The 13,269-nt window shown below is 35.1% G+C and overlaps 1 protein-coding gene across 1 annotated transcript; it reads left to right on the forward strand.

The window, feature by feature from the left end:
* Positions 1 to 326: 326 nt before the first annotated feature.
* LOC139964840 (avidin-like) lies at positions 327 to 5,432 on the forward strand. Its single transcript, XM_071966857.1, has 5 exons — positions 327 to 463; positions 2,315 to 2,383; positions 3,623 to 3,751; positions 4,677 to 4,881; positions 5,146 to 5,432. The coding sequence occupies exons 2-5, from the start codon at positions 2,320 to 2,322 to the stop codon at positions 5,285 to 5,287; spliced, it is 540 nt and encodes a 179-aa protein (XP_071822958.1). The 5' UTR covers positions 327 to 463; positions 2,315 to 2,319; the 3' UTR covers positions 5,288 to 5,432.
* Positions 5,433 to 13,269: the final 7,837 nt, after the last annotated feature.

The following is a 13,269-nucleotide window of genomic DNA, read 5'->3' on the forward strand; positions in this document are numbered from 1 at the left end:
CCAACCATCGTACCATTTATATTGTCATTATCAACCATGATTTAAACGCAAACACACTAGTCGGAGTCAAACGAAACGTTTTCTTTTAAAAGTTTTTTCTTCTTCTTGCGGTGTTCTGTACTACAGATCATGACAACCCATATGCTAATTGACATTAAATGTAAAGAAAAAAACTGCAGAAGAAACAATGAACTTCTGTTCTGTTACACATAATCATACTGTTATCTTAAGTAAATAGATACACTTGGAAGCTGGCAGCTTCTTGGCAGTAAAGATGACATATATCAAATTGACATGCACATTTATAAACAGCCAACTGGGACAGTTGTTGATGAAATACTAATGAGCAGTACGGTATGCAGTTTCATATTAGCCGCTACACATCGTGGAAGTTGCTGTAAACATTCACAACCTTTGACTGAGATAGCTTGGTTTCTAAATTTCTGAATCCTAAACGATTACGGTAAGATCAAACATTTTATTATTATTATAATAATACATTCCAATGCATATTAAGTTAAGCCTGCCAGTATTTGGAGATTCTGAAGTCTATATTTTTTTATTTATTTTTTTTTAAGGGGGGGGGATGTTTTGCTTTTAATTGGGGGAGGAAAACACACCAACGAAATCTTGACTGTGGTTGAATGGGATTCAAACATAGAACTGCATAATATAGAAGCGATACTTCTGCCATCAAACATTTTCTTATACTACATACCGATCTGCTCGATCTCTTCTGCTGGAAGGTATATAACACTTAAAGGATTAGTTCAGGTGTCATACATGTTTATCTTATATGAAATAAGACAATAAGACAATAAAAGAAACACAATCATGAAGAAACTGTTCAAATATCTTATTCCGTTATGGAGATATTCAAGTTTAAAGTTCTATCTGAATGTGTAGAAACTGCTGAAATCAGACTAGCTGTGATGTCACTTCCTCACATTTCTGAAAGTCTTTGTAAAATGTTTTGTGAGATTTTATGACTAACAACCAAAAGATATGTCATGTGGATCTCATATTTGTCAAGGGAAGTATCAGAGATTTAACATCTAAAGAATTTTTAATTAATTTTTTTTTTAGATTTGTGAAAAAAGGGTAATTAATTTTTATTGAAATATATTCATACATGTTAAGAAGTTAGGATGTGACATCACACCCTCACAGTTAGTCTTTCTACACCAGTCATTTTCAAAGAAATTTTTATACCTTCAAAGCGTGATATCTCCTTAACAGAGCATGCTATGATGGTAGTTTCTTCACTGTTCTGTTTGCCTTTTTGAGCTCTTTCATACAAGATAGACATGTAAGACACCTGAACCAATCCTTTAACAGTGTCAATCTACTGAAACATAGGCCTACTATTCGGTTAACGACCACAAGGTGCCAAGAATTTGAACTGCGGCATTTTAACTGCCCAAAAACATAACTATTATATGATGTAACTGAAGTTTTCATCTATCAGTGTTAGGTTACCGCTAGACATGTAGGCTTAAACGCGTCTGCCCTTAGTGTACCCTGCTCAGAGCCTGCTGTGGAGGCCCAAATATATCTGTAAATCCATCTCTCCTATATTTAGGTCTAATCAAACTGAGCATAGTGAGCAGTATAGATGGCTAGGTTTTGTGCTATATGTAACTTGTTAAGGGCCTAACGTAGGATTGTACAACATTTGGGAACAAACTATAGGATTTTTTTTTTCTTTTTTTTTCAAAAAGTTAACAACTGTGTATAAGACGAGTAAGAGTTGTAATTCATTTCAACTAATAAGTTTTTTTTCACCCATAAACTTCTAGTTAATCTGAAGCTTCAAGTGTTTCTATATGAGAACATTAAAGATATTTCGACGATAAGATCAGAACTTCGTCGAAACATCTTTACTACAACGTATACACGCTTTGCGCGAGTCATTGTTTTGGGTGTATCAAGATGGCGCAAGTTACATTCAACTCGCTGTATAGTGAAGTGTTGTATGCTGGTGCGAAGGAACTTCTATGTTGTGGGTCAAAACCTGCGGTGATCCCAAAGAAAGCAAAACATGTATTGAAAGAAATCAATGTGTAACGAATTGAAATAACCAGTTATTGTTCTCAGGGTTATGTTTACAATTTATTGTTTTTAACTACTTCCTCCATGCACACTCATCGCAAGCACCACAGAAAGTCCCTCAGCCTTGTTTAGAAACAAATCACATAAAGAGAAGTCATTACGTGCACTTTCGTGTCATCTGTTTATCTAGGATTATCGGCTGGAAAAATAATTCCTTTAAATATATTTCGTTGGATTCGTTCTCACTTGTCTCGCTTTGAAGGTAAGATGGGGAATTCTTCGAGGAAAACAAACGCTTTGACATCGCAAACGCATCTAGATTCGAGGAAGGGTAAAGTATAGGCCCATATTTTCATACCATTTTGACTGTAGATTCTAAGCATAGAAATTTAAGACGTTTGAAGACTGCGTGAAAGACCATGTTTGTATAACGTATAGATTTTTCCCTTTCTGTTTTGAGTGAGTTTTCAAATACCTTCGTTAATATTTTCTACAAACATAAAATGATCAGGTTTGTCGATTGAAACTATCATCTCTGTCTTTCTCTCCGTTTTCGTCTGTATTAGGCTACTTTCTGTATTATGGGTTAATCTGTATTCTGAGACGGTTCAAGGCGGAAGCCATGTCTCGTCAATCCGTTTCCGAAAAATATGCAAAACACTTTTCGCAGTATATATGCTTTGATGGTTTCAATTCTATTTTGGTGAATTTGTGCTCATTGAAGAACATATCAATTACTTTTGTGGCACAAATTTGCACACTTAAAATGTTGTACGTTACACAGTATACAATTATATACAATTGTTATATACAATTTCATATATACAATTAAATACATATAAAAATATATACAAGTAATATACAGATAAAAATGCATACAGTTAAATATATAAATTTAATATACAGTTATACGTTACATCTATCAGTAACGTCATAGCTGCATTGTTATGGTGTTATAAATCCGCTGATTGGAATGATTTACTTCAAGCATATCTCAAAGAACTTCTGATTTGCCAACGTCTTGTCAGGTAGCAAATTTCAACCAATTAGAAACATTGTAACATTTTCTGAAAGATAACTTCTATATCTCTCCAGATCTGTGTCAAGTATATCGAAAGTTGCTATTAAAGGGGAAGAGCAATGCTGTTGTAACCGGCTCTCTAAGAGAGGGTAACATAAGCATAGTTCATTGTGCAAAATGAATTTGGATGTCTACTTAAATGTATAAGAAAAGTCTTTCTCTTTAACTCCCCAAGTCCGGTAGTAAACAGTGCTTGAATATGAGAAAAGTTAGGTTATTAGAAAGATAACTCTTTACAAATCATTATCCGTTTCAAGCTAAGAAAACAAAGAAAGTCTAAGATGTGAAACGGCAATTTGAAATTGTGGTCTCCATGCATGTTGAAGCCATAACAAGCTGAATCTGTTTCAGTCGCTTCAGCTCATCGCCGCAATGAAAGGAGAGAAAAGAATTGATATGGACCTCAAATTGGTTGCATATGGATGGCTTCTACTTTGATCTGCAACTTGGATTAAAAGGTAGAGCAAACTTTCTCCTTTTTTTGTTCAGGTCAACCTCCAAATATCGGAGGTAAATGGTACAACGAACTTGGATCAGAAGTGGAACTGACCGTAGACACTGAGGGGATTATCACCGGGGATTACTATACGGCGGTTGAGTCCAAACCGGGAGCTAAAGGTGTGTAATCCTCGATGACGTTACCGATACAGCTGACTCACTTGGTGGGGAGTAAAGAAACTTGGCCTATTACTAATATTTGTCTGCTATGATTTTCTCTCTTGCATTTATTTCGTCATTTTATTGCAATCATAGTCGTAGTCTATATTGGAAACATGTACAATTCTGGGATGGGGTCTGTATATACCGTATATGGAACTTGAACATCTAAGCGATGTTTCGCATAATTTTTGTGTGTACCTATATGAATTAAGATTTATGGATGCTCGTTAATATCACTATATGCAGTGACTCATCAATTTAATTGATCCAAATACAAGGGACGTTTTTGGCGACGACTTTCTTGCAATGGTTGTTCTCATCTTATACGATAACCTACAGAAGTGTGTGAATCTATAATTTTGAATCAGTGATTGTATAGCAAAGGGTCAGAGGGAACCAAAATCTCACTAAACCATACCTTCAGTGAGTACGTTACAGGGTATATAGGCAGGTAGTGTGTGCGGGCCTATAGTATACCTTTTGGGTCCGCTTTTTTCGATGATTGAAAGATTTTGAATTTAGAGATGACATCTTGAGCGGACCGGCTGATGATGTCGGAGGGCCGGTTATTAAATATTATCCGGTTCAGACCTGTAGAATTGTAAGAAATAGTTTGTTATAATCGCTAATTAGTAATCTCTGAAACTTATAATTACCTGAATCAATGACATTTTGCTAAAACAAAAGACATAATTTCTCCCATAACTCTAAGACAAGTGTCGGCTATCTATATTTTTAGTTAGTTGGACCTCAAATGGAAAAGTGTCCGGGTGAAAAGTTTGTCAGAACTGAACTTAGCGATCTTTGAAATGATCACAACTGAACTATTTTGATTATATAAATAATATCTAGGAGCAAACGAATATATATTCTTATTCTTAAGGATCTCAACCGGCACATATCATTGGTCACGTGTCACACAATGGCGCTCACGATACTTTTGGTTTTAACGTTCTCTGGAAGAATGGCGCCTCCACTACCAGCTGGGCGGGGGAATACAAGGATTGTAACGAAGAACCTGTGTTATTTACTACATGGTTGCTAACCAGTGAAACAGATTCTTGCTTGGATAATTGGATGTCCACAAGGTAGGTCGTATAGTTTTGGCCATGACGTCATGATTTTGCATGTTGTTCATTTAAAGCAGTTTGCTTAGGGACAATAGTTGAAGCTGATAAATGTTTTCCGATTCCAATCTGTTTCAGTCCTCACTGTATGGAAATGAACAATATATTTTCTAAAAAAAATTACTCCTAATTTGTCAATTATGAGTCATATCTAATTTCTCTTGTTTTCTCTAATATTTTCTTTTGGAGTAAACGTGGAGTTTCTTTATAAAATATATATTACAGAATCGGAAAGGACTGTTTTACTCGCTTTAGACAAAGACCTTTGCCAGGAAAGGAACTGACCGAAGAGGAGAGAAGCAGGCATAATCCATGTGCTGGTGGAGAGTCATGGAATTACCGGAACCAACATTATGATAAAAAATAAGCAGCAATGATTGTTATATTAACAAAATCTTAATTGGTTAACAGATCCTTCGTGTATACATTATATAATTTTATCGACTTAAAACAGATGGTTAAAAAAACAGATGCAACTTATTGAGAGACACCTATACTGCAATGAAAATAAAATATGGGGCATATCATCAGCATATTGTTAAATTTAACTTCCTGATGTTTTCCTTGTTATTCACTACGGTCTCTGTCATATTCATAATGGCGTGAAGGCTAAAATTGATAAGTATAACTCAAAGAGAGAACTAGGGAAAATTTGACGCTAAATTTGATTAAATCACCACCTATACCAATCAGCCAATGGTGTATACTATAGGACAGTCGTCAAGGTTCATGAATGTTTCGTATCGAAAGGCCAATGTACCATATCACAAGCGTATGTTTGAATTTAAATTGGAAGGTTTGTCTGGTATATCTAAAAAAAAGGTATACTTGATCGCTTTCTTGTTATTGTGCTTTGTTTTCATTCTTCACGACCCATACATCAAGATCAAAAAGTCTGTTCTCGAAATATCATCAATTAATGTTAGCAATAACTTGTACAATTCTACAGAAGCTTGGCATAGTGTTTAAAGAGGTAAGCATGCATTCGTGCTTCATTAACTAAATTAAGACATTAGGCGTGATTAATGAACTCTTCAGAATGTCCAGCGCGCCCCCCCCCCCCCACCTGAAACTGTCGCATTTGCTATTCCGTACTACCCGGCGACCTTTAAGTACAGGGTTCAAAGTGTGAGTTCTATGGAAATTGCCTCACTTCCGGCAACTATATAGCGATCATTTTACTTTTTGGAGCCCAATTTCTGTAAATTTAAACATTCATCTATCCAGAATCGCTAAAATACATCATTTTCAGTAAGTTTCCTTGTCGGTTTGAAGTACAAATTTACGTCTCAATGTCAATGGAGAATATCCTCAAACACACAAAATACCATACCCTATACGCAGAGATATTTACATGTAAACACGCACGTATAGAAAAGTGAATTGTTTGATATATGATATATATATCATAATGAAACGAAAGAACTAACCCATCGTAATATTTACATTATCATTATCAACCATGATTTAAATGCAAACAAACTCGGAGCTTTTAACAGCTTTTCTTTTCCTCATCCTTAACCTTTAGGCTTATTGGTAGACTTGGTTAATGTTTAACCTTACATTATATAACAAAGATGGTATAATCTTCCACTATTGAATGTTTCTGGAAATCAGTGTAGATAAAGAACCATGAACTTTGGTGTATATTAGTTGGAAGTAAGGTGAATGCAGGTTAAACAAACGCTCTTGTACCTGTGCAATGGTTAAATTGCTGGACAAAAACAAAGCAATAAATATTATGTGATGTTTGTTGACCAGGTATATATAATTTATCAAATATAAATATTTGCTCAGATCATGTTGCTCGGGCTTATAAAGTAATAATACAACCGGTAATGACATTACCTTTAGATATACCTTTTGATATTTACATGCAAACACGCACGTATAGAAAAGTGAATTGTTTGATATATGATATATATATATCATAATGAAACGAAAGAACTAACCCATTATAATATTTACATTATCATTATCAACCATGATTTAAATGCAAACACACCCGGAGCTTTTAACAGCTTTTCTTTTCCTCATCCTTAACCTTTAGGCTTATTGGTAGACTTGGTTAATGTTTAACCTTACATTATATAACAAAGATGGTATAATCTTCCACTATTGAATGTTTCTGGAAATCAGTGTAGATAAAAAACCGTGAACTTTGGAAGTAAGGTGAATGCAGGTTAAAAAACCGATCTTGTACCTGTGCAATGGTTAAATTGCTGGACAAAAACAAAGCAATAAATATTATGTGATGTTTGTTGACCAGGTATATATAATTTATCAAATATAAATATTTGCTCAGATCATGTTGCTCGGGCTTAAAAAGTCATAATACAACCGGTATTGACATTACCTTTGGATTTTAATATTTAAGGAGTGTACAGTACTACACACTTTCCCACAAGGAGTGTGTTAATCTACAATATTAGACCTGCGAAGTTAATTTTCGAGGGACAATTTGCCCGAAATTTTAATTTAAGACTAAGTCTAAGCTCGATCACGTCAAGTTTTAAACTTCAGTATCCGTGTCTTTCACCATTCTCATTCCTTGTAAATAAATAATCAACCCCCCAATTTTCACGTCATAAGCGGTTGCATTTTGAATAATAAACAATAAATAAAAGATGCCGAGGAAGTTAATAAAACATGCCAAACAAACCGAATAATGTCTTTTGATTTTTTTATTGTTACGATTTATGTTGGCATGGTGAGAAATAAACACTCATCGCAGAGAAATAACCAATCAAAGTAGAAAAATGAAACAGCCCCCACCCCCCGTGCATTAGACAATAATTTTTATACATGAAAGATAACAAAATAATTTGATATAGACTTATCGACGTAAAGCAGCCTATTTTGAGAATATCAATATCCCACGATTCTGTAAAGAAAAATTGTTTTTCTCTCAAATTTTTGAAAATTATCTACCAATCTCGTCAAGCTGCTTCAATATCAACTTTTAAAGTCACGTGATATTGTTTGACATGTTTATAGCCTAACGTTTATTGTTAATTGTCATTCTTATGTATTCTATAATGATTGTATGTATATATATGCATTGCAATTGATATAAACGAAACGAAATACGTATATATAGGCGGGATTAATAGATATCATAAATACATTATTTACGAGACACACTACACTGTACAAACAGTTTACTTAGTAACTCGAATATGATACCAGCCGATATTCTAAACACTTTTTTGCTAAAGCCATGCACTTTTGATGAGTAGATTTACCCAGTGAACTGTATGGGGGTAAACATTCATTGAACTAAAATACTCATGAACGATGTTTTCCGTTTCATACCAAACTCTAAATCCACTGTGAGTAACATTACACACTGAATGATGTGAACACTCATGAGATGTACTACAAGTTAGAAAGTGAGTAAATTTAATTCGCAGTGTTATTTTCTCTTTAAACCAAAGTGATAACGGTTATTTAAACTTACAGTTACTGTGATACATGAAACAAAACATCTCTCTTTTAAAAGAAAAGGGCTTGTTCCTGGTATAAAAACCAGAATCAGCTAACTGTTATGCTAATTATGAAAACACACATGTTCACTTAAAAGCTGTGTATATGGATTAAGTTTCAAAACTAAGGCAGTACTTTGTATCACAAAAAGGGAACAATCTGACAGTGGTATTAAAACAATAAAATCATTGCATAAATTAAAAGACGTTAAAGGCTTTTTATATGCTATGAAAGGCAGAACATGATAAGCTAACTGATATGATGTATTCTGAGTGTTAATCACTGTTTAATATTGACTAAATCAAAAACCAAAATGAAAAGTGCACAACCACCAGTTATAACATGCTGATTGTACCAAAAGAACATTACATATGTCAAACACATGATGTGCTACCAGCATGTGCAGTTCAGGTGACCATTAATTTGGAATCAAGTCTCAAGAGTCCATGTATATTTCACATCTTGAACTTAGTTTTAGTTTCCTATTAAAACCATCATGAAAACATGGCACCCTTTACTTGAATTCATGCACTTGTTTAAAAAAATATTAATGTAAAGTTCATCGATCATGCATACTATGCAGACTGCAGGACAATGAGTCCTGTGAGTAATTTCTAAAAGGTTCATTTTGTTTCTGGGACCGCAAGCAGAGACCACAGGCTGCAAGACTGATTTAAGGGCAGGCTTTTCCTTTGCTAGCCTGTAAGTTGTATTTTACCCAAGGAAATAGAAAAACAAACAGCACATTGTTTTGCAAAGGAAACAAAGGTGTTAATATTCAATAAAACAAATGTCCTTGAAAGCTGCCATATAATCTCCCAAAAACAATCAACCTTTTATAAACTTAATTGAAGACGTTTGAAAATGTTCAATTGCACAATCCTTCTTTAGCAAAAACATCGACGAATTTTATGAAGTTTTTTTGGCCAACAATAAAACATTAATTTCACAAAAGAAACTGCAAAAAACGGTAAACGGTGTTGGTGATTTAAAACACTTATGCAACACTTTGCGCTTAAAGAAAATTCATGATAAGAATTTGGAGCAACAACATCAAGTAAAAGTATTGATGACTCTTACACCATGCCAGAGGTAACTAACGTTAACTATACACACCTGCTAGTGAAGTTTGGCCAGAACGTTTCTGACTTGCCTCGTTGGTTTTATGTTGGACATTTGCAACAGCACAACCTCAATAAATGTCTAGAAGTCTTGAACACCTCGTGGATATTCCATGTCAAATGCGTAAAAGCAACCCATTAATGCACCAAATGCATCCAGTAGGTTATCTGTAGTTAGGATTTCAATCTCCTCAGCAACAATCTTGTACAGCGCTTCTCCAAGCAGATCACCAGTCACCACAATCAATGGAGCTACATCCATCTGCAGATTAAAGCGAAATAGATTTCTTAAAGTGCACCAAACTACTTTGAACAATTTGAACCCCAGCGGCATTTATAACTACATTACCACAGAAAAGCAAGGGTCAGATCCAACTAAGAAACCATGCAAGCAAATTTGGTTAGCTTGGCCATATTAAGGAATATAGACATAATCATTAGTACACGGTTTTAATACTTTGCATTCCTATTCACATGTCAGTGGATGGATTTGGTCAGCTCATAAACAATTCCAAGTTATTTGAAATCATACACAGACAGATGTATCAATCATATACCCCTGTATGACCTTTCTTGTAATGTTAGGCTAGAACATAACACTCTTATTTTCAAGGGCGTAGGAACCGGGGGGGCTGGGGGGCGCCAGCCCCCCAGTGAAAAATGTGGAGGGGCGGAAGTATCATTCCGCCCCCCCCCCCCACTCCGCAGGTCAGAAAACCCCTTTTTCATTTCCAAATGAGAAAAAAATCTCATTTGGAGCACCAAATTGCATCTAAGGCTAGGTGAAAATACAAAATTAAGTTTACAAAATGGAGTGGGTGTTGAAGTGTGCTATATTGCACCAAATTGCATCTGAGGCCACCTGGAAATGCAAAAATTTCCAAAGGGGAGGGGAACACCCCTCCCCTTAGACCCCTCCCCTAGGCCGGCCATCAGTCTTCAGCCCCCCACTCAAAAGTACCATCCTACGCCACTGCTTATTTTATCAATTCCAACTCAATTACCGTTCAAATACGAAAATGCTTTATGAACTGTCTGTCCCCGAGACGACGCTCAATGATTGCTGAACAACGTAGTCGGAGGTTTTAACCCGTTTATTTGCACACGTGGTTCAACAGGACCACGATGAAAACTATAAAGTAAAAATATCAAAACGTTAATATACAAACATTAGTGAAACAAACACATGAATTTGCACAAATCAGTGATAACATAATACAGCATTATATTTCCCCTTATAAATAATGCACAAAAGAGAGAAGTATAACAAATTACATTTGGTAACATGAAACAAAATATGGAGTAAGATTGACAACAATATCATTCTTAATAATGATAACGCTCAACTTACAATCGTTGCCGTGCAAAACTAACCGCACGACAAACTGCTACATGCATACAGGGGCCTACAGTGACTTTCTGGGGTTTACTGCGGCTTTCTGGGGTTTACGGCGGCTTTCTGAAGAATGTATAAATATACCGACAAATTGATAACCTCTGGAGAATACTTTTCAATTACGATACTTTAAGTCAAGATACTCTAACAAATAAGCAAAACAACAAATACACAAAAGGCAACAATAATAACAGGCACAAGCATATTGCAATATCACATTAAAAGCAAATCTCAATTATGTGATATTAAAAGAGGTATACCACTAGGATATGTAGTCCCTTTATAATGTCTATATGAAACATATATGATACTTACATATTACTTAGGATATCTGCTATGAGAGCACATGCGACGCCAAACTGAACCAGGAGAGGAATGAAGCATGTAACTCACATAATACGTACGGTATTAAGTATGCATCGATTACGTAAGTATGCAAAGCAAAGAGGCGGGTATAAAAGATATCCCTAAACACCATTGGACGAGGTCAGCATTGACCTTTGCCCGACCTCGACCTATCAGAAATTTCCCTTTAACCACACTAAGGGGAAAAAAAAAACACACATCGGCAACGCTTACATGAAGTGTTCATCCTTGATAAGTCTTTATAGCCAATCAACTTTTTGACCAACTTACACATCTACTTAGGCGTTAATAAAAGGCACTAAGTTGCAATGCTAACAGTACATTTTTTCTGTATTTATGATGGAATGAAGACATAACTGTTAATGAGAGGGTTCACTAATGAAACTCCGAAACATTCATTAAATTGGAGAGTTTGTCTGATATCTAAAAATATATCAAAAAGAAATACATTATCGCTTTCTTTTAAATTAGGCTTTGTCTTCATTTTTTAAGACCAAGCAAGAATTAAAGTCAATGCTCGAAATATCATCAATTAATGTTAGCAATAACTTATACAAGTGTTTAAAGAGGTTAACATGCGTACTCCATTCACTAAATTACGACATTAGGCGTGATGAATGAACTCTTCAGAAAGTCTAGCGCCCCCAACATCCTCCCCCTCCGTTCACCCAAGACCATTACATCTGCTAACTGTAGACAATGAGTTGTTTCCTGCTCTAGATCAGTTCGTTTCAGTGTGCAGCTAAGTTTTCGCCAGATAACCCCTTTCTTTACTACATGAAATGAATCATAGTAGGTGGCTCTATAGTCAAGTTCCTTCCTAATCTACAGGACAATTATATAGTCGACTTTTAGCCACTTATGGAATATTCCTATACTAACCAATTCAACGCTGAACTTCAGTACATCGAATCGATTTTGGAGATGAGATTTGCAGATGACTCCATGAATTGCCACTTGTTTTCTTTTCGTCGATTGTCTGACCACCACATTGTTCAAACTCCTCACCTATATCAAAAGCAGGTCTATGGACTGAAAATCATCTATTGCTTAGAATTTTTTCTTCATTCACTTGTTTTTTATTGCTCTCTTTCATATGTGCACTATATTTTATTATAATTCTCAACTACATTATGATATTTAACTATTAACTAAAGGCTCATACCAAGATTATCTCATTATGAATTAAAAGATCACTAAAACAAAAAATCAGTATATTTCCAAGCTATTAGATTATCCAACAATTTTCACTTCCATTTGCTTCAGATAAAACAAAAAGGGGTTTACTTTTGTGTAACTGATATAAATTGATGGCAGGAAAATTCTTTACACGTTTTTGTCTATCAACATAAATAAACATCTCTTTGTTCATATTATTTATATTTTTTTTAGAATATATTTTAACAGATGTTGGCATTGCATGCTCCCATTGCTTCAAAAAATATAATTAAAATAAACTAATGGGGAATGGAAATGGGAAAGAGAAATGGCTCATACCAAGATTATCTCATTATGATTTACAAGATCACTAAAACAAAAAATGAATTATGAATATTTACAAGATATCCAATTATCCAAGAATTTTCACTTCCATTTGCCAATCCTTTTAAATAGAAAAAGGAATGAACAACCACTGCTGTAACAATGTGATCGCTGTTGAAATCGAGCCTTGACCGCCCGTTTCAAATCCATGAACCCCCACCGGCGGCAGTTAACCCCAACCCGGCATTTTCCTCTTCCTACGAGACAGGAGAAACGAAAAGACAAAAACCAGACCAACCCTGAACTGTTCTCATCCAATATTTACATAGACTGGTAGATGAATATTCATAACTCTCCATTGATTATCAATACACTTCTGTCTCCGAACGCCATATATTAACATTGAAAGACATAAACTTAAGGATATATCTGTAAGCAACTTCATTTCCATGAGCAAAAGGAAGCCGTTTCTTCGCATGTGTCCTTCACAAACAAAGA

Source organism: Apostichopus japonicus, chromosome 23 (genome assembly GCF_037975245.1).
Source record: "Apostichopus japonicus isolate 1M-3 chromosome 23, ASM3797524v1, whole genome shotgun sequence".
NCBI classification, from domain to species: Eukaryota; Metazoa; Echinodermata; class Holothuroidea; order Aspidochirotida; family Stichopodidae; genus Apostichopus; species Apostichopus japonicus.

What these genes read in the sequence shown, in the direction of transcription:
- LOC139964840 (XM_071966857.1), top strand. Translation starts at nt 2,320, where the DNA reads ATGGGGAATTCTTCGAGGAAAACAAACGCTTTGACATCGCAAACGCAT. An exon ending in GTCCAAACCGGGAGCTAAAG is followed by an intron (nt 3,752 to 4,676) that starts GTGTGTAATCCT and finishes CTTATTCTTAAG; the next exon opens with GATCTCAACCGGCACATATC. An exon ending in GATAATTGGATGTCCACAAG is followed by an intron (nt 4,882 to 5,145) that starts GTAGGTCGTATA and finishes TATATATTACAG; the next exon opens with AATCGGAAAGGACTGTTTTA.